The sequence below is a fragment of the Chiloscyllium plagiosum genome, chromosome 23, assembly GCF_004010195.1.
Source record: "Chiloscyllium plagiosum isolate BGI_BamShark_2017 chromosome 23, ASM401019v2, whole genome shotgun sequence".
Taxonomy (NCBI): Eukaryota; Metazoa; Chordata; class Chondrichthyes; order Orectolobiformes; family Hemiscylliidae; genus Chiloscyllium; species Chiloscyllium plagiosum.
In genome coordinates, this window is record NC_057732.1 from 7,200,586 (window position 1) to 7,222,136 (window position 21,551).

A 21,551-nucleotide genomic window follows, 5' to 3' on the forward strand; every position below is an offset into this window, starting at 1 on the left:
TGTTAAAAGTTTTTAAAGAAGTAAATTCTTTGTTGCATACATTTGCCATGCTTTTACAAGGATGTCAAGATCATTACTTTAACCATTTCAGTGAGCTGCCATGGTTTTCTGTCTGTTTTGTCCCGTTCAGTGAAGCATGCCTCAACATGCATAGTATTTTTTGACTATTGTTCACTGAGAGAGTTCCTGTTGTATTGCCATTTTTCTTATTTTTACCTTTTTTGCTGCAGCAAATAGTAGTATTGCCAGCAATGTGTATTGTTGAACTTTGCTTGGTGCTTTGCATCATGCATCCTAAATTATTACCTCTTCAGCTTCAAGCTTAATTTATGTGAATTTGCATGCCCACTTGAAACTTTATGGCTCGAACTATGAAAAGGCTGCTGCTTCTGAAAATTTCCTTTTAAAATTGCACTTTTTCATTTTTCATCGCAGGTGCATTTTGTTTAATTGCATTGTAATCTTTCCTGCAACTGTTTTTGTTGAAGATGAGAGTTTGCATTTCAATTCCTCATGCAATGAATCAACTAAGACTTTTCTCACGTTCTCAAACATTATAATCCTTGCTCTTCAGTGTTACACAGCCTTGCAGACTGCTGAATAAGAAAAAATGTGAAATAAGCTTTGAAAGGGTTGCATAATTTAACTTTAATTTTTGCTCCTTTAGGAACCTAATGGCTTAGAAAGTCTGTGGCTGTCTATAAGTAATAAGCAAGGAGCGGTTTATGTAACTTAAATCTGATCACTTGCAAAATGTGATTAAATGTTTGTCTGCAGAAGTGCTACTCCACACAGACTAACACTATTAAAGAATGCAATTGGGAAATTACAAGAACTAGCTTACAATTGGGAACAATTTAACCTTTTGCTTTTCGGAATTAAAAACTGCACTCAGGATTGCGTGAATACATATGAAAGCATGATAATGTTTATATGAAGGAAGCTAGTTTCTATGTTTCCCTGTACAAGTTTTTATTAAAGAGTATAAGTATTTTAAACATCTAATCTTGATGTTTTCAATATATTTGAATACTTGTTTAGCGTAAGGGTAAATGGATAACGGTATCAGTTGATATGCTTTTTAATTTTGTTGACATTAAGAGGAATTAGCCCCAATTTTTCAACTTTTCTATGTATTTCTTAGGTCACTTTATTATCAGTCATTCACTTGCAACTTGCCTTCATTCAGTGCAATGTATCTGCAAATCAGTACTACTCCAACCTCTCTTGCCTTCCTACTAGATTTGCTGGAGTGAAGTTCAGTTATAACATTGCCAAAGGTTCCTTGAATTATGTTGTAGGCCTTTATTGATTATCTGCAGTGCCTTCACTTGGAATGTGGGCACAAGATGAAACTTCCCCAAGATGTACAGTAATATTGTTCCTTATCACTGTACTTCTCTTGGGAGATTAAAAAGGCTGACTTCCTGCTTCTAAAGCACATTGGGAAGAATTACAGGTTTTAAAAATGATAACTGAGTTGTATTTAATATATATAATCCTAATTAGCAGTAAATGGGAATTGCTTATTTAAATTCATTCAAGGGCTGTGGTTGTCGATGACTAGACTAATATTTTTATACAGAGTAGAAAGTGTGGTGCTGGAAAAGCACAGCAGGTCAGGCAGTATCCAAAGTCCTTCATCATTCCTGAAGCAGCACCACACTCTTGATTCTGATCTCCAGCATCTGCAGTCCTCACTTTCTACTAACATGTCTAGAGGGTTAAAAGGTAACCACATAACAATGGTATTGGGTCATAAGTAAATCAGATTATATAAAGACAATTGATTTCCTTCCCTAAAAGCTGACTTTTATGACAATCCACAAGGATTACACGGTCACCATTAGACTAGCTTTGAGAACATCTTTTTATTCATTCATGGCATGCAGGCGTCGGTGGCTAGTCTAGCATTTATTGCCCATCCCTAATTGACCAGATGGCAGTTATGAGTCAGCCACGTTGCTGTGGGTCTGGAGTTACATGTAGGCCAGACCAGGTAAGGATTGCAGTTCCTTTCCCTAAAGGACATTAGTGAGCCAGATAGGTTTCTCTGACAATCGACAATGGATTCATGGTCATCATTTCAATCATCTTAATTGAAATTCCACTATCTGCTGTGGTGAGATTTGAACCTGGATCTCTAGAACATGATTTGGATCTCCAGATTAACAGTTCAGTGAAAATGCCACTTGGCCATGGCCTCCCCTGAATATTTAATTGAATTCAAATTTTACCATTTGCTTTGGTCGAGTTACCTGGTTTAAGGGAGGTCTTTTGATAGATATTAAACTGCCTGTCTAATCATGTAGACCTAAAAGATCTCGTACTATTTGAAGAAAAAAAGGGTAGATCTCCTTCCTTGTACACTTAATCAGCATCATGAATAAAGAATTTGATCATTGCAGTTGTACAAACAATGAGGTCAATGTGAAATGTTTTGGCGGGGATTCAAGGTTGTGAAGGGTGCAGAATGAATACAAATTCTCAAAGATCTACTATTTAATTTGAAAGGTTCTTCTGTTTCATGTGAAACTCATATGAAACTTTCTTTTAACTTGTTGATGGACATGAAGATAAAGATGTAATATGGTATAAAAAGTGAACATTTTCTAGAAGGCTTAATTGTTGGATAGCAAAATAATTTTAATGCTTATTTCTCATGCTGTTATTTAGGTAATGATTGATAAGGTCATGTCAACATGCCAGTGCAGTTGCGGTTTAAGAACTTTATTTATTTGCACGCTTGTTTCACTTTATGTACTTGGACTGAGTCAACTTATTAAATCCTAAGATTGTCAAAAAATAAACAACCGGAACACTGCTGTTGGAAGTGTGTTAACAGGTATTGTTTCATTAGAGAGTGTTTAAATATTAAATTTCATCCTGAATTTGAGAGTAATGCGCATTAAAATCATTAATTCGTGAGTATGTCTTCTTTAATAAAAGATTATTGACCTGTTTTATTCAAATTGGCAAAATTAAAAACAATTTGATAGATGCTCCGTGCGAAGACAATAAGAGACAGAATTGTTAGGAACAGTGGTTGAGGGGCCTAGAACAAGACGATATAAACAAGAGCTTAAGAGATTTGTGACATACCTGGCATTAGATATCAGCCACGACCTAAATGAGTGATTAAAACAGAAACGAGGACAATATTTGGAATAAGTTAGATGAGTAATTAAAAGCAAGGAATATACAGGAGTAAGGAAACAATGTGGAGTCTTAGGACTCCTCAGCTGTACCTTGACTTGAGGATAAATTAGGAAAGCAGCTGATCTAAAGGATGAACATCTATGCACACATTGAGAACTGAACAGTTAGTGTCTATGTTGCCATATTTGTGTATCCATATATGTGCTTGCAGACTCATCTCTGGGGATATTTCATTATAATCTAAATGGAATTCAGTATTTTTCATTAATTTTCATTAGCCATTTTGTCATTTGTTCCTGATTACATTTTTAAAAATGTATGCTGGCAGTTTGGATGTAATATTATTAATTGTAGTGTAATTGTTGCTCAACGAAGTTCTAACTAGACAGTGTTTCTGAATGCACCGTGACTAAATACACATGCAGATCTAACAACATAAACCTGTACAGATTTGATTAGTTATGCTTATAGGAACATCATTATTAATACATTTCGAGTCCTTTGGCTATGAGGGGATGAGAATTAAAGCTGATGCCGTTTTATAGATTTTAATGAGCTTACTAAAATGTATTTATTAAATAACTTTTAAAAATATTTCCCTTTTAAATAATCTTAAATTACCATAATTTGCTTTCTTGATGTTAAAGATCAGATGGGTTCTGCATCAGTTGGGAATAGAGATGAAGTGTTGATGGGCTGTCTGATGCCCATTGATCTGGCAAGGCCATAGGAATGGAGTTGGCAGTTTGGACCACATTGAATGGAACACATTGTGACTTGCATTCACTTCTGTTTGCACATCTATATTTCGGGACCCAGTTTGGAATAGTTAAAATTTCCCACATTACTGAGGGCAGCAAGAGGCCAGGAACTTGGGACATGGCAGGCCGATGACCTGTTCTATCAAGTCAGTGAATTCTCATAGCCTGCTCTGCCATGCATAGTCTTTAGCATCACTTTGATGTGTCACTTAACAGCCGAACCTGTCCCCACTTCCATTGAGCTGACCGTCTGATTCTTAATCATTACTTTGCTAAAGATTACAGAGCATAATGGTGATGGGCTCATAATGCATGCTCAATAAGAGTGGGCCGTTTCCAAAGCTTATTCCCACCCCCTCACTCTCAGGAAAATGGTGCGGGGATAGTTCGAGTCAGGAGTCCCAGCTTTGTTCCTCAGCAGACACTTCTACTTTCTTCCTGTCTCATCAGGAATGAGAAAATCAGGTCTGCAAAACACAAAAGTAAGGGACTTATTCAAAACCTTTTTTAAAATTACTTGTTAGTCTTGAGCTGAAATTTTCGAATCTGATTCTGGACATTGTATTTCAGCAATGATGCAAAAACTTTGGAGAGAACGCAAGAATCTTTGCACAATTAGTACCAGTAACATGTAGAGACTAAAGAAATTGGGATTGTACTCCTTAGAATTGAAGGGGAGATTTAAATAGATCTATTGTTTTGATAGACTTGTTTTCACCAGCGGGAATGCCAGTGACCAGAGATCACAAACTTAAGAAAATTCACAGAAGAAAGAGAAAAAGGCTTTTTTTAAGATGCAAGATATGATGTTCCGGAATACAATATATTAAATGGTTGTGGAAGTCAATTCATAGTAAATTTTAAAATAAATTGGATCTATTCTTCAAGAGAAACAAGAGGCCTGTGGGGAAGGAGCAGGGAAGTGGATGATTTGAATAGTTTTTAAAAATTCACTTCGCATAGTGGGCCAAATGGCTTTGAAATGCCTTGCGAAAAATTTTATATGTGGTAAAATATCGATGGTCTTTACATTTATCGGTGCAAGTAGCTGAAAGTATGTTGTTTAATCATGTTTTAAGTTGTTGAAGTGTATTGAAAATCAAGAAGTCATTCATAAATATTGCCAAAGTTCAATGCTGCTTTGATAAAGGTAGACAAGGTAGAGTCTAGCAGTAACGCCTACTTTGTAGTAGTTCTCCAACCGTTACATTTTCACTTTTTGGGTTTCACTTACTGCTTGAGCTGCATCTTAATTTTCTTTTTGTTAGTTTGATTTTGGAACTTGTACTCTGCTTTATGTTTCGAGAGGGTAATATGAATCGTCGGAGTTTCCTGACATTCTGTGACTCCATAAGACAATTGTATGCTTTTCCTTAAACAAAGAGAACCCCCATGAACCAAATGGAGTAGAGCAGCAAGGTGTACACGTTCCAAGTTTAATCTCACCGTCAATACTCACTTTTCCGTTCTACCCATGACAGCAATCCACATGCATGAAGAATTTAGTTCTTTAGAACTTGCCTATTATGCTTTTCTAGCAGATAATTTTTAGGAGATAGAATGACCCAATAATGATCGGTCATTGGAATACCTTTTTGATTAATAGTATAGTTTAAGAATGGATGCATTCTTGCTAATTCATTCAGGAGTTGCAGTTATCACTAGAAATGTCAGGATTTATTGCCTCTCCCTCATTGCTGTTGGGAAGGTGGTGATGAGCCAACTTCTTGAACCACTGCAGCCTGTGTGGCAAGGCTGCTACCACAGCTGTACAGAGAGTTCCAGGTTTTTAACATGGAAACAATTGTAGTCTAAGAGAAAGCTTCAACTCTTTAAAAACAAAAAAAAAATTAATTGGCCAGACTTATTGCCCATCATTGGTTACTCTCAAAAGTTAGTGATGAGCCTTCTTGAACTGGTAAGCTCAGCAACAAATAAATTCCCAAGTTAGCCAGAGGGCTATGGGACTGGAGTGTCATGGGTACCAGACTAACTAATGGGAACAGGTTTCCTTCCCTGATGAACCATTCGGACTTTAATAACAATTCAACACCTTTATAACCACATTTGGTGATGCCAGCATACTTCTAGTGTCCATCACCATGAAACTATGTTTAATTTGGAAGAATATTGTGTTCTTTTTGGGGAGTGCAGTACAGCCTGCTGTATGTGCATTTTTAGTTTTTAACAATTTGAAGATCTTGCTTTAAGGATGACAAGTATGTGTTCAGAGATTTTTGTAGTTATATCTCATGTTATATTAATAAACCTTCCTGGTCTATTGATGTCTCTTTTTGTTTCCTATTCTTAGATGAACCTGAAACTCGTGATGCTTGGTGGGCTGAAATCCGACAAGAAATCAAGTCACATGGCAAAGCTCTTGGATGCCATGCAGTGGTTGGATACAGTGAATCTACCAGCATCTGGTGAGTGTAATTTTTCTATTAAATCTTCATTATACATTTTCACATGATGCAGGTGAATACAATAACGTAGTATATTTCTCGTAGTTTGCTATATGTATTTAGAGACATCTCACCAGTTAATTTTTTTCGCAATTTAATATTTCAAATAATAGTCAAAAAAAGGACTTTATAGTTTTAGTATGTATGATTATGCATGTAATAGGCAAGTAATGGCAAGTTTGCAATGTTGTACCATTGAATAACATTAGTTGTCTATTAAAAGAGAAGACTGGTTTGGTTGGGAGGAGAGTTAGAATATTCTTTTATTTAAAATACTTTTTTATTAATTCAATTCTCTGCTGAAGAAAGTTTATATAGTATGACATAGTCAGCCATTTTACAATTGTTACCTTTGTTAAAACGAATGTTTTGACTGGTGTATCCCTTGAGCATCCATTTCTGGTTTCATTCTGTGTACACTGTGGGGCACTGCCAATTTTACAATCTTTTGCAATCCTAGCCAACGGGGGGAAAGGCAAAACTAATGGCACTTTACTTAAATCATGTAATATTAGAAGCAAATAAATGAATTAATGGCATTATCCTGTAGATATTATAGCAGATATTATTACAAGGAGATCAAAGCGGAGAATTAAATATTCAGGGGTATGTGACTTTTTGAAAGGATCGGCAAGGACAAAAAGATGGTGGAGCAACTTTCTTAGTATGAGATGGAATATGTTTAATTGCAAGAATGGCCTTGCTGAATTGCTGTGTAGTGTCTAGGAATGTGCACGTTAGATGGATTAGCCATGGGAAATGCAGGGTTACAGGGCTAGGGTGGGGGGTGGGTAGGGATGCTCTTCTGAGGGTTGGTGTGGACTCGATGGGCCAAATGGCCTGCTTCCACACTGTAGGAATTCTGTGAAAAGATGATGTTGAATGGATGTGGGTGAAGGTAAGAAATAGCAAGCAGAAGATGACACTAGTAGGAACCATCCATTGGGCACCTAACAGCAGCTATTCTGTAGGACAGGGAATAAATCGTCGTAATGAAGATTTTTTTTTAAAAGGCATACGTTAATTACAGTAACTGGATGCAGATTGAAAAAGTGAAACTTGTGGAATGGTTTGGATGCGACCATAAGAGGTACAGTTAGTAAGTTTGCAGATGACACCAAAATTGGAGGTGTAGTGGACAGTGAAGAGGGTTACCTCAGATTACAACAGGATCTTGATCAGATGGGCCAATGGGATGAGAAGTGGCAGATGGAGTTCAATTCAGATAAAGGCGAGGTGCTGCATTTTGGGAAAGCAAATCTTAGCAGGACTTATACACTCAATGGTAAGGTCCTAGGGACTGTTCCTTGACAAAGAGACCTTGGAGTGCAGGTTCATAGCTCCTTGAAAGTAGAGTCGCAGGTAGGTAAGATAGTGAAGAAGGCATTTGGTATGCTTTCTTTTATTGGTCAGAGTATTGAGTACAGGAGTTGGAAGGTCATGTTGCAGCTGTACAGGACATTGGTTAGGTCACTGTTGGAATATTGTGTGCAATTCTGGTCTCCTTCCTATCGGAAAGATGTTGTGAAACTTGAAAGGGTTCAGAAAAGATTTACAAGGATGTTGCCAGGGTTGGAGGATTTGAGCTATAGGGAGAGGCTGAATAGGCAGGGGCTGTTTTCCCTGGAGCGTCGGAGGCTGAGGGGTGACCTTATAGAGGTTTACAAAATTGAGGGTCATGGATAAGATAAATAGACAGAGTCTTTTCCCTGGGGTGGGGGAGTCCAGAACTAGAGGGCATAGGTTTAGGGTGAGAGGGGAAAGATATAAAAGAGACTTAAAGGGCAACTTTTTCACAGAGGGTGGTATGTGTATGGAACGAGTTGCTAGAGGAAGTAATGGAGGCTGGTACAATTGCAACATTTAAGCGACATTTGGATGGGTATATGAATAGGAAAGGTTTGGAGGGATATGGGCCGGGTGCTGGCAGGTGGGACTAGATTGGGTTGGGATATCTGGTCCATATGGATGGGTTGGACGAAAGGGTCTGTTTCCTTGCTGTACATCTCTATGACTCTGACTTCAGTCGCATGGAGAATTCATATGTATTGAGGGCAGTTTTCTAGAAAGTGATAGTGTGACCAGTGAGCAGGCTGTTTTGGATTTAATGATGTGTAACAGGTTGGTTTAGTGATCATATAATGGTAGAATTTAGCATTCTGTTTGAGAGTTAGAAACTTAGATCAGAAACAATTGTGCGAAACTTAATGAGGATAATTAAATAGCCATTAGGGCAGAGTTGGCTGGAGTGGGCTGGGAAAGGAATTTATCAAGAAAATGCAAAATGTTTAAGAATATATTTCATGACTCACAACCAAGATATATCACAGTGGTGAAGAAAACTTTTGAAGATGATGATAAACTAACCTTGGAGGTTAAGGATAATATCAAATTGAAAGAAAAATATAGTGGGATTAGGGAAAGTTTTAAAAGCCAGCAAAAGATGCCCCAAAAAAGAAAGAAAATAAGCAGGGTAAACTAGCAGGTAATAGGAAAGAGGATACTAATTGCTTCTTTAAATATATAAATAGAAAAAGAGAGGCCAATGGGAACAAAGGTCCTATAGAGAAATAATGGGGGACCAGAAATAGTGGAGCTATTCAATGAATTCTTTGTATCATTCTTCACCACAGGGGATAACAGCGTACTAACAGTACAGAAAAATCCAAGGACTAAGGGGGATAGAATAAAAATAATTATTAGAGAAAAAATACTAGAGAAACTGATGGAGCTAAAGACTGGATCCAGTCCCCTTGATCTGATGAATTTAATCCTCGGATATTAAAACAAGTAACTCCAGAGCTAGTGGATGGTAGTTATCTTCTGAGAATCCCCAGACTCTAGAAAATGTACCCGAACAATTAGAAAAGTGCCAACTTGACTTACCAGTGTTACAGTTTGATAAATCTGAGCAGGCATTCATTTGTAATGATCTGAAACTGAATCATTACAATTGGACCGTAGGAGACTGCAGGCATCTACGGAGGTGCATGATAAAAGGATTATATAATGCAAGGTACCATTTTAGCATCAGGTTGCATTGCGATATCTCTTTCAATAGGAAAATATCCGAAGGCATGAAGCAAGAGAGCTATCAGGCTAAGTTTTGAAACGAAGGCACTTAAAATATTCAGACAGCTGATCAAAAACCTGATTAACAAGGTAGCTTTTAAGCAGGATCTTTGAGGAGAGAAATGTAGAGAGGGCAGAGAGCTTTCCAGGGGAATTCCAGAGATTTTAGATCTGGACAACTTTGTGCTAATGGAGGAATGGTAACAATCAGTGCACATGAAGAATTACAAGCTTACAGAATTCTGGAGGATTCTAGGGCCTTTGAAGGTTGTAGAAATGGGGTGGGGAGAAGCTATAGAGGGATTTGAAAACAAGAATACAAATGTTATATTTGAAGTACTGTCAATGGGAGCTATTGTAAATCTGGGAGCACAAGGATGATGCCATGGACAGCATTGTCACACTTGTCTCTTCATTTTATTGGGTGAGTGGAACTTGTTCAACATCATCTGTGACAAAGCAGCCTGCTAGATTTGTCCCCTCATTCACCACCTTCAATATTCACTCTCTCCATAGTGGCACACATTGGAGCACCACATACCATCTAAAGGTCTGCTAAAGCAGTTCATCTAGACTTGTTGAACAACATCTTCCAAACCTCTGACCTCTACTATCTCTGAGGACAGAAGCATATTGTTGGAAATATATCACTGGTCCTTCATTATTGCTATGTCCTGAAATTTAACTCCCTCCCCAATAGCAATGTAGGCATCCTTGTAGCATGTGGACTGCAATTGCTCAGGGAGGCAACTATCTTCTCAAAGGCAATGGGGGATAGGCAATAATGCTTACGACTCATGAACAAAATAAGAAAACAATTAGTTTCTATTCAACCAGTATTAGAAGTTGGACAAGCAGCGAAAGTGGAGGGATTGAGAGATGTGCTGGTGAGGTAGAGTGAATGTCATCAGTTGACATGAGAAACCTAACTTGGTTTTAGTTTCAGGTCACTGAGTGGCAGCATCTTCATGGAAAAAAAGATAAAGCAAGGGTTTAGATCCTTAGGAGAGCCCTCAGAAGTAATGGTGCAGGAGCATAAAATGAAACCAATACAATTACTTCTTTTAGCAAAGTCAAGATAGATATAAATGAAGTGCAGACCCACCCCCAGCTGTAAGATAGAGAAAACATGTTAGAGGAAGATGGTGTGATTCATCGAATTAAAAGCTACTTGCAAGTAAAGAATAGTATGAAGTGTCAGTTTATCATGATCACAGTCATACCGGGTGTGGTTTGTGACTCTGGGCAGGAGTCATTTCAATATTGTAGCAAGAAGGGAACCCAGTTAGTGGGGACCACACGTGGAGTTGCAGAAATGTTGGCGCAGATTTGCAGGTGATGTTATGTTCATGGACTTTGGAAGGGAAAGGGAAGCTGTATATGGGGCACTAGTTTGTAAAGGGAGAACACCTATTGATTTTTTTTTTTAATGGGTATCACTGGCTGATCAGCATTTATTACCCATCCTTTATTGCCCTTGAGAAGGTGGTGATGAGTTGCTTTATTGAACCATTGCAGTCCACTTGATATAGGTTGACTCACAAAGTCATTAAAGAGGGAATTCTAATGTTTTGACAGTGAAGGAATAGCAATATATTTCCAAGTCTGGGTGATGAGTGACTTGGAGGGGAACTTGCAGGTGGTGGTATTCCCACCAATCTGTTGCCCTTGTCCTTCCAGATGGAAATGGTTGTTAGTTTTGAAGGTGCTGTTTAAAGATCTTTGGAGAATTTCTGCAGTGCATCTTGTAGATAGTATTGAGTACCAGTGGTGGAGGGAGTGGATGTTTGTGGACCTGGTGCCAATCAAATGGGCTGCTTTGCCCTGGATGGTGTCAAACCTTTTGAGTGTTGTGGAGTTGGGGAGTATTCCATCACACCCCTGATTTGTGCCTTTGAGATAATGGACAGGCTTTGGAGAATCAGATGGTGAGTTACTCACCGCAATATTTCTAGCCTCTGACCTGCTCTTGTAGCCAGTGTATTGGGTGTTGAGGCCAGTTGAATTTCTGGTCAATGTAACCCCAAGAATGCTGATAGTGAGGGATTCAATGATGGAACAACATTGAATGTCAAAAGGCAGTAGTCAGATTGCCTGTTATTGGGAAAGGTCATTGCCTGGCATTTGCTTGGCGCAAAAGTTAATTGTCAGCTTAAACCTAGATATTATTCCGATCTTGTTGCATTTGAACATGAAGCAGCTGAAGATCGCTGTGCATCGGACAATACATCAGATTAGATTACCTACAGTGTGGAAGCAGGCCCTTCGGCCCAACAAGTCCACATCGACCCTCCGAAGAGCAGCCCACCCAGACCCTTTCCCCTACATTTACCCCTTCACCTCACACTATGGGCAGTTTAGCATGGCCAATTCACCTAGCCTGCACAGTTTTGGACTGTGGGAGGTAACCGGAGTACCTGGTGGAAACCCACGCAGACACTGGGAGAATGTGCAAACTCCACACAGTTGCCTGAGGTGGGAATTGAACCCGGGTCTCTGGCGCTGTGAGGCAGCAGTGCTAACTACTGTGCCACTGTGCTGCCCTGAGGAACTCCTGCAGAGGTGTCCTAGAACTGAGATGACTGACCTCCAACAACTGTAATGTCTTCCCATATGTCAGGTATGACTCCAACCAGCTGAGAGTTGGTCCCTGAAACCCATTGATTCCAGTTTTGCTCGAGCTACTTGATGCTACACTGAAGATTGAAGATGGCCTTCAAGACAAGGGCTGTCACTGACACCTCACAGCTGGAGTTCAGCTTTTTTATCTGTGTTTGAACTAAGGCTGTAATGAGGTTAGGAGCTGAGTGGGCCTGGCACAACCTAAATTGGGGATCACTAAGCAGGTTAATGCTGAGCACATGCTGCTTGATAGCACTGTTGATGACACCTATCTCTTTACTGATGGTCAAGAGTGGACTATTGAGAGGGTAATTGGCTGGGTTAGATACCTCTAACTTTGTGTAGAGGACACATCTGGGCAATTTTCTATTTTCGTGGGTAAATGCCAGCGTTGTAACTGTACATAAAAAAAATTGGCAAAGGGTGTGGCAAACTATGGAGCACAAATTTTCAGCACTATTGCCAGAATGTTGTCAGGGCCCATTGACTTTGCAGTATCCACTGTCTCCAACGTTTCTTGATATCCCATGGAGTGATTTGAATTAGCTGAAGACGAGTATCTGTGATGCTTGGGGACACTGAAGGAGGCAGAGATGGATCATGTGCTTGCTACTTATAGCTTAAGATTGCTTCAAATGCTTCACCCTTCTCTTTTTCCGCTGATGTTTTGAGCTCTTCCATCTCTGAGGATGGGAATTTTATTGGAGCTGCCTCCTCTAGTGAGTTGTTTAATTGTCCACTAGCATTCATGATTGGATGTGTCAGAGCTTAGATCTGATCTGTTGGTTGAGTTTGCTTAGCTCTGTCATTCATGTGCTTCTTACACTGTTTGACATGCGAGTACTCTTGTTTGGTAACTTCACCAGATTGACACCTCATTTTTAGGAATTCCTGGTTCTGCTCCTGATGTGCCCTCCTGCACTCTTCATTGAACTTTGATCGTTCTCTTGGTTTGATGGTAATGGTTGAATGAGGAATATGCTGGGCCTTGAGGTTGCAGATTGTGCTGGAGTACAATGCTGTTGCTGTTGATGGCCCCAGTGCCTCATGGATGCCCTGTCTTGAGTTGTGACAGACATTTGAAGTCTGTCCTGTTTAGCTCAGTGAAAGTACCACACAACATGGAGGATATTCTCAATGTGAAGATACCACTTCATCACCAAAAGGACTGCTGTGATCACTCTTAACAGTACTGTTAGGAGCAGAGGCACCTGCAGCTAACAGATTGGTAAGGATGAGGTAAAGTATGCTTTTCCCATTCTACCGACCCAGTCTAGCAACTATATTTATTAGCACCCTTCCGGCTTGATCAGTAGTCATTGAAAAACCTCATCCAGAGTATATTTTGCACTCTTGCAACCCTTGGTGCTTCTTCCAAGTGTTGCTCAACATGGAGGAGTCCTTATTCATCAGGTACGATGGTATGTGGAAACCAGCAGGAAGTTTCCTTATCCATATTTAACATGAACCTGAGAGACTTTATGGGGTCCACAGGCAACTCTCACCTGACTGCATTCTGCTGTGCTCCAACTGTGTGTCTGTCTTGCCAGTGATACAACATATCCAGGGATGGTGATGGTGGTATCTGCGACATTGTCTGTTAGGCATGATTCTATGAGTATGACTCTGTCAGGCTGTTACTTCAGTAGCCTAGGAGACAGTTCTCCTAATTGTGACGCTGCCCCCCAGATGTTGTAATGGAGGATTTCCCAGGGTTGACAAGGCTGTTTCTGTTGTTGTCTTTGCCAGTGTCTAGATCGATGCCTGATGGTCTGTCAGATTTCACTGTTGAGAGTTTGTGATGATTGATACAAATGAGAGGCCAATTCAGAGGGATTAGATGTCGCACGTAGGCCAGACTAGGCGAGGCTGGTAAACTTTCTTCCTTGAAGGACATTAGTGAGACGTGCATTTGTCTGACCGTCATGGTCATCACCTAGAGTCATAGCAATGTACAGCACGGAAACAGTCCAACTCACCCATGCCACCAGATTTTCTAAATTAATCTAGCCTTGTTTGCCAGCATTTGGACCATATTCCTCTCAACTCTTCCTATTCGTGTACCAATCCAGATACCTTTATAAATGTTGTAATTGTACCAGCTTCCACCACCACCTGGAAGCTCATTCCATACATGCACCACCCGCGGCATGAAAATGTTGCCCCTTAGATCCTTTTCAATTCTTTCCCGCCTTACCCTAAACCTGTGCCCTCTCGTTTTGAACTCCCCATACACTGGGGAAAAGACCTTGGCTGTTCACCTTATCCATGCTCCTCATGACTTTATAAACTTCTATAAGGTCACCCATTAGTCTCCAATGCTCCAGGGAAAATATTCAGCCCCTGCCTATAGCTCAAACCCACCAACCCTGGCAAAATCCTTGTAAATCTTTTCTGAACCCTTTCAAGTTTTACAACAACATTCCTGTAGCATTAGAGTTGTAATTTCAGTTTTGTTTTAAATTGAATTCAGATTCCATTATCTGCTATGGTGGAATTCAAATCTAGCTCCCTGGAATATTTGCTGTCTTCTGGATTGATAGTCCAGTGGTAATACCACAACGCTACTGTCTCTAAGATAGTAGCAGGGCTCCATTTAGGGCCCTGGGTTCATCCACTCCAATTTGCTTTTTTTGTCCTTATTGTTTTTGCTCATTCTCTTTTTTTTCTTTTTCCTTTTTTTGTGTTTTCTTTTATTTGAAGCCTTTTGCAGCGGGATCGTCAGCATTGGCACAGCAGTGAGAGTTGGGTGTGTGCAGAATAGCAGCAGTCTCCTGATGGTCTGAGCTGGAAGTGGAAGCCGCATGAGTTTGTGACACCTCCCGGCCAATGGAATTGGCAGCAGCAAGCTCACAACTCCAGGCGATTCGGGGTGGCAGTGGGGATCCAGAGGAGGTCCATAAGAATGATCCTGGGGAAAGAAGGAGTCGTTATGCGAGGAGTGGTTGAGGACTCTGGATCGGCACTGGACTGAGTTTAGAAAGATGAAGGAGGATCTCATTGAAACTTACAGAATACTGACAGGCCTGGATAGAATGGATGTGGAAAAGATGTTTCCAGTAGTGGGAGAGACGAGGGTTCAAGGGCACAGCCTTAGAGTGAAGGAACTACCCTTTAGAATTGAGATGAGGAGGAATTTAGACAGGCAGAGGGTGATGAATTTGTGGAAGCCAAGTCATTAAGTGTCTTTAAGATAGTGATAGGTTCTTGATTAGTAAGGCAACTAAGGATTATGTAGAGAATGCAGAAGAATGGGGTTGAGAAACCTATCGCCCATGATCAAATTGCAGAGCAGGCTAGAAGCTCGTGCCCGAAACGTTGATTCTCCTGTTCCTTGGATGCTGCCTGACCTGCTGCGCTTTTCCAGCAACACATTTTCAGCTCTGATCTCCAGCATCTGCAGTCCTCACTTTCTCCTAGTTGGGATAAATGGCCTAACTTTGCTCCTAAATGTTGTGATCTTACAGCCTATTGGTATTTTTGCACACTTTTTTCACCAATTACACTGTACATGCTTAGCTATCCTTCTAACTTGTACCATATAATTCAGTGTTATCAGTATTTTGTATCTAAATATGAGTACTTCTGAACTTTGTTTGACACAACTTCCTAGTAATGTTCTGTTGATTTGTTTTCCACAGTGAGGAAGTCTGTATCTTGTCTGCTTCAGGCACTGCGGCTGTACTGAACCCAAAGATGCTTCAAGACTGCAGTGTGGAAGGCTGCAGTGAACACAGGTTGTCAAGGCAGCCTAGCTTCTTTTCCACAGGGTCAGAGAAGGGAGAGTTTGATTTTTTTCTTCAGTGCCAGGATAGTGCTTCTATATTAGGGTAGGTTAAACTATTACAGTGAAGGGGGCAGGTCCAAACAATTCATTTCGTTCTACTAACAAAGTTTGAAATTTGGCATCGATTTGGCAAGAAATTGAAATGCTGTTGTTGTTACCTAACAGCTTGCATCAAGGTAACTCTAAAATACTAACAATATTTTAATATTGCTCGCTGATTTGTCCACTCATAACTGGTGAACATGTGTTGTGTTTATTGTGATCTGATCAAAGACTCAGGAAGTCAAACTGAATTGTGCTTTCAGTGATGAATTAGCAAAGATCATGTATCTTATGTAAACAACCAATATAATGCTTGGTAAAGCCCATTTATTTCTGAATGTCCTACAGTAACAAGTCTATTTATCTTTTTAGCTAATTTATAATAAAGCCAATTGGGGTTCTAATTTTAATCATCATCCAATCCTGTTGAAACCGCTTTGACCAGAATTGTTTTGGATGTATATAATACTGCACAAAATGTGTTTTATTATTATTATGGATTGTTGTAGGTGAAAATGCCTTGTATATGGGTGAATAAAATTAACAGCTAATCTTTTCCTTTTGAATTGCAAGAAGTTAGCACCAAAATGAGGGTGTATTTTTATTTAAAAGACATGAGAAACTAGCTTTATTGACAATTTTTAGACCTTTTAAAGAGCCTCTGCATGCTATTTTCCAAATACTTGCAAAAAATAATCATGTTCACTTATTTGAAGATTGAAGATTTCACTCAAATGTGTCTCCTTTATGCAGGTTGGATGACACATCATCCCAGGGCTGCAGTTTCTGTCACATTCCTTATGATGAGTTAAATATGCCTTTCCCTGCACACCTTACATATTGTTATGTTTGTCGGAAGCAGAAAGTTCCTGATGTTCTCTTCACCACAATTGAACCTCCCTTAGAAGCAGCAGTAACTGGAAGAGGTTGCTTAATACAGGCTAGGTAATACAAGCAGAGTTCAGATAATTTTGCTCTAACCACTATTTTCGCATTTGACACAAAGAATAAAGTGTGCTGACCTCTGCTTATTTCCATGACCTAGGCTGTGCCGTCAAAAGAAGAAAACTCAGGGTGAGGCCAATGCCACGGCAATAAGCAATCTGCTGCCTTTTATGGAGTATGAGCTCCACACTCAGCTGATGAACAAACTTAAACTAAGAGGAATGAATGCACTGTTTGGCCTAAGGATTCAGATTGCAGTTGGTGAAAATATGTTGATGGGCCTTGCTGTGAGTAAATATTCCATTGAATCTAACAGAATATTGTGTTAACCCCCAACACAAATCAGCATTCAAATATTACCCACAATTCTTTTGTTTACTGCGTTTAAGCCATGGTCACACTTGCAGGGAGTTTCAGAAACTGAAGTAAAAATCCTTTCAGTAGTTTTATATCACATAAATTGATTTTTTCTTTTTATTCCCATAGTCTAAAGCAAACAGAAGTAGAAAGTCTCAGTTGATTGAGGGATGTAAAAAGGTGGGGTAAATATCAAGGCAAAATGCTGGAAATATGACAATTGAACAAAACAGCAGCCTACATTTATATAGCACCGTTAGCACGTTGAAGGTGCTTCACAGGAGTTATTATGTAAAGGAAGGTATTTCTCTGAGCTGCACATTTTCAGTTCACTGGGAGATGCAGTGGAAGAGGGGACCTCAGTAGGACTGGTGCAAAGGGTGCACCACGTCCCATAAAAAGGAGGACCTACCAACGAGCTATGGACATTCCTATTGCAAAACCTTTTTATTTGGAGAAAGTGAATGGAGACCAAGGAGACGTTGTTCGATGGAATAGAAAGTTCAGCCAGCCAGAAGAGTTGGGTGGGTTTTTCCTCGATTCAAGGAAACAATGGAAAAGGGTTTTGAGAGTGGAAACAGAGGTGTAGCTGGGTTGGAAGTTCTCACTACAGAGAAGTTGATGAGGGCTAGAAAATGGTGGAAGATGTCAAAAGAGTGTTGTAGGTAGGAAATGACTTGAAGGTATGATGACAAAATGAAGTTGAGTTGGAGTGAAGTGAAGACTCCAAAACATGGTGAAATGAAAGAGTTTTGGGGTGTTGAGTATGAGAAATGTTTTTACATGAAGGGTGGTGGAATACACAATTTGTTATTAATTGTTGCAGCAGAAACTGTAACATTATTCAAAAGTCAGTACGATAGGAAACAAAAAAGAATATGAAACAGAGAAAGCATATGGAGTTAGTTCTACAAATATCAAAAATTAGTTGAGTTGAGCTTCCTGCTTTTGTGTTATAATTCTAGTGTAAAAAGACAGTCAATTTGCAGTAAGTCTAAAATCTGTGCATTATTGCCCATCAATGTTTTCTTTTAAAAGGCTTATCCGTATTTATAATTGAAACTATTTTATTTTATGATTTGATATTTTCCTTTTCTTTCTTTGTTCTAGTCTGCTACTGGTGTATATTTGACTGCGCTGCCCTCTCCAGGTGGTATACAAATTGCAGGAAAGACGCCCAGTGACTCTTCTTATGAACAGCATATATCAAATATGCAGAAAAAGATTAATGATATGATCATCAAGAACAGGGAAATCTATGAGATTAATCCTCCAGTAAGTACGGCATATTTGTGTGAGGGGAGTGACTTTCACAGTCACGTATTTATATGTGAACCTTTGTTTCGAAAGTCTGTAATATTGAAAATCTTTAATTGTGGAGTGAAATGATTATAAGCGTTTAATGGAACTCCAAGGTTCCAAGTCTATACTTTGATGCTTCATTGTTAACTGAAATTGAAAACCATTGACATATTCAAAATCTGAAATAAGCTGATGACTAAGTACTGAAGCTACAGTAAGAATCACAACTTCCTGCCCAAGAGGTTACAAGTTCATGCCCTGCAGTTGTAGGTAATCATCAATTTGACCTTTGAACCAGGTGAGCCAGAGGAGAAAGTTGTGGGTGTTTGTGTCATGCCTTGATGATGTGGAGGTGCCAGTCTTGGACTGGGGAGGGCAAAGTTAAAAATCACGCAACACCAGGTGTTTATAACCTGGTGTTGTGATTTTTAACTTTATACCTTGATATTTTCATGGTCAGAAAATTGCATTGGGAGCAATTGTGGAAGAATGTGTGAAGCTTTTACTACCACGCCTACCCGACACCACCCTGCCCAAACACAGTTGGTGGGGGGATTCACGTAGAAAGAATGCCATCTGAGGAGTTAAGAGGGCAACTGGTAGAAAGGAGTGAAGTGATCGCAATTTAAAACTTCAGTCAAAATGTTAGTGTTACATCGTATAAGCTATATGCTAATTTAAAAGCAGGATTAAAAATAACTTGAAATAGGCAAATATAATACAATATTAATATGTTGTTTTGGATTGTTGCAGTTTCTTTAGTTATAACTGCATAACTAGATAGTATGCAGTTAGCATGCACTACTTGCATGAAGCAACCCACAAAGGGTCATAGAAATCTGGACATTGTCATCATGCGCCTCTCCCACCATAAGGCAGTTAATGTTGGAAGTCAGTCGAAGACAGAAGTTGTTGGATTTTTATTTTTTGTGAGTATCTAGTGATACTAGGCAAAGATGGATAAATGAAGGTGAAGTGTAGATCAGCTATAATTTAATTAAATAGCAAGATAAATGTGAGGAGATGATTGATTGACTCCTGTTCCTTGTGCCTGCCGAGCCACGTCTAAGCGTGCTACAATAAAAAACTTTACGTTCGTAATTATGAGAGTAAGTGTTTCCAAAAAGAATTTTTAAAAATTCTTTATGCCGAAGTATTAATAAAATGTGAGCACGGATATTCTTATTGGTTGGTTGATCGGGGTGGGGGGGGGGGGGGGAGGAGGAGGTTGGCAGTGACTGTCACTGGACTAGTAATCCAGAGCCCCAGGCTAATGTTCTGGGGTTATGGGTTTGAATCCCACTATGACAATGGTGAAATTTGAATTCAGTAAAAAATCTGGAAAAAAACATGTTAGTCTAATGGTGAGCATGTTACCACCATCAATTGTAAGAACACATCTGGCTTACTAATGGCCTTTCAGGAAGACAATCTACCATCCTTGCTTGGTTCACATACAGGTGACTCCAGACCCACAGCAATGTGGTTGACTCGAAATTGGGATTTGGCATGGACAATAAATGCCCAACTAGTGACTCCCACATCTCTTGAATGAATTGTTTTAAAAATCCTTATTTTAGATACATTTATATTTTGGTAATGCCACATAAAAGATGGCAAAAAATTGTTTTTAAATGTAAATATTATCTAGTAGAAAAATTGGAGTAATAAATGGTGGAATGGAAAGATGATGACTGATTTTAGTTATAAAAAGAAAACTTTTTATACAGTCAAATTTCTACATTATGTAGATCACGCACAGCCAGAGGTGTCTCTGCAAGGAGATGCATCTCTGTGATGTGACAGATTTCTGGTTGCACTCTACAAATCTCTCTCAATTTGCAAAAGATTAATGTTGTGTACATTGGACTGAAATTGATGGTTACCCAACTGACATCATTTGTAGAATCAACTGTATAATAAGGGAATCAAGCGTAATACCCGTGACAGGAGGTTGTTGAGTGTACCTGAAAATTGTTTCTCAAGCTCACTTATTCTAAGTGGCAACATCTTTTGAAGATTAGACCTTGGTTTGATGCAGTTTTCATATTAAACAAACAGTATGCGGAATAACTACATTTGTGTCCAATAATTTATTGGGAATACGTTCAAATATCTGTTTCGTGAATCATTTTGGTTTCATGCCAGTTTTAATACAATGGAACCCATCAGAGTTATGTCTGAAATAAAAAGACATTGCTGGAAAAACTCAGCAAGTCTGGCAGCATCTGTGCACGAGTGCAGAATTTTGAAGAAGGATATCTGGACCCAAAACATTAAGTCTGTTTTCTTGCCACGAATGCTGCCAGACTCGCCGAGTTTTTCCAGCAATTTCTGTTTGCTTCTCATTTCCGGCATCTGCAGTTGTTTGGTTTGTTTGTTTGGTTAACATTGTGACTGACATTATTTCCCTAATTTTATACTTTTCAACTTACTGTTGATGAGTCAAAGCTCCCTACAGCTGGCAGGCTTTCATCACTCTCGCTTTCAAAATGTAAAATTGACCCCTCCCTTTCAGATTTATCGTAATAAAAGTGATCAATTTCGAGCACATAATGTGCAGATTACACCGAAACATACAAAATGCCCAAAGTATGTCAGCCCACTGCATCACTACTTTCTTACTTAACATGCTAACAACCGCGGGTTGCCAAAACCTATTGGAAAATGCTTTTGTGACATGGTTAATCCGTGGCACCTTCCAAATGTAAGCCACAACTTCTATGAAATTGCCAGTGCCAAGTATCTATGAAACATATTTCTGCAAGGCATCATGTAAAGTTTGTGGAACCTTGTAAAGGTTTTGAAGTAAGCAAACTTAATGTGACCCCTGCAGAAATATGATGTGGCTATCCAAAATTTAACTATTTTAAATACATTCAAGCATTGTAGGAAATATGACTTATTTAACTGAGTGATCGAGACAGCCATACAAGATCTGAGGCTCATGTAAGGTTTACTGAGCTCCGACCATGACTGAGGGCTGAAGTTTGTCTCAGCACCTGTTGCCAAGGGAGGGCAAAGTAGCTAAGGTTCCCA

General features: G+C 39.4%; 1 protein-coding gene across 23 annotated transcripts in view; it reads left to right on the forward strand.

The window, feature by feature from the left end:
* Nucleotides 1-21,551, forward strand: part of c2cd5 (C2 calcium dependent domain containing 5) — a 126,486-nt gene that overhangs the window by 60,052 nt on the left and 44,883 nt on the right. For 13 of the 23 annotated variants that reach the window (XR_006315044.1, XM_043713415.1, XM_043713403.1 and 10 more), the window contains 5 exons: nt 6,232-6,346; nt 15,721-15,909; nt 16,662-16,853; nt 16,954-17,140; nt 18,321-18,485. Coding sequence is in view for 22 of the 23 variants with exons in the window: in XM_043713415.1 (XP_043569350.1) it covers nt 6,232-6,346; nt 15,721-15,909; nt 16,662-16,853; nt 16,954-17,140; nt 18,321-18,485 (848 nt within the window). In the remaining variant the exon portion in view is untranslated. The remainder of the gene's footprint in view (nt 1-6,231; nt 6,347-15,720; nt 15,910-16,661; nt 16,854-16,953; nt 17,141-18,320; nt 18,486-21,551) is intronic. The other 10 variants (XM_043713416.1, XM_043713421.1, XM_043713418.1 and 7 more) reach the window with 2 other exon arrangements.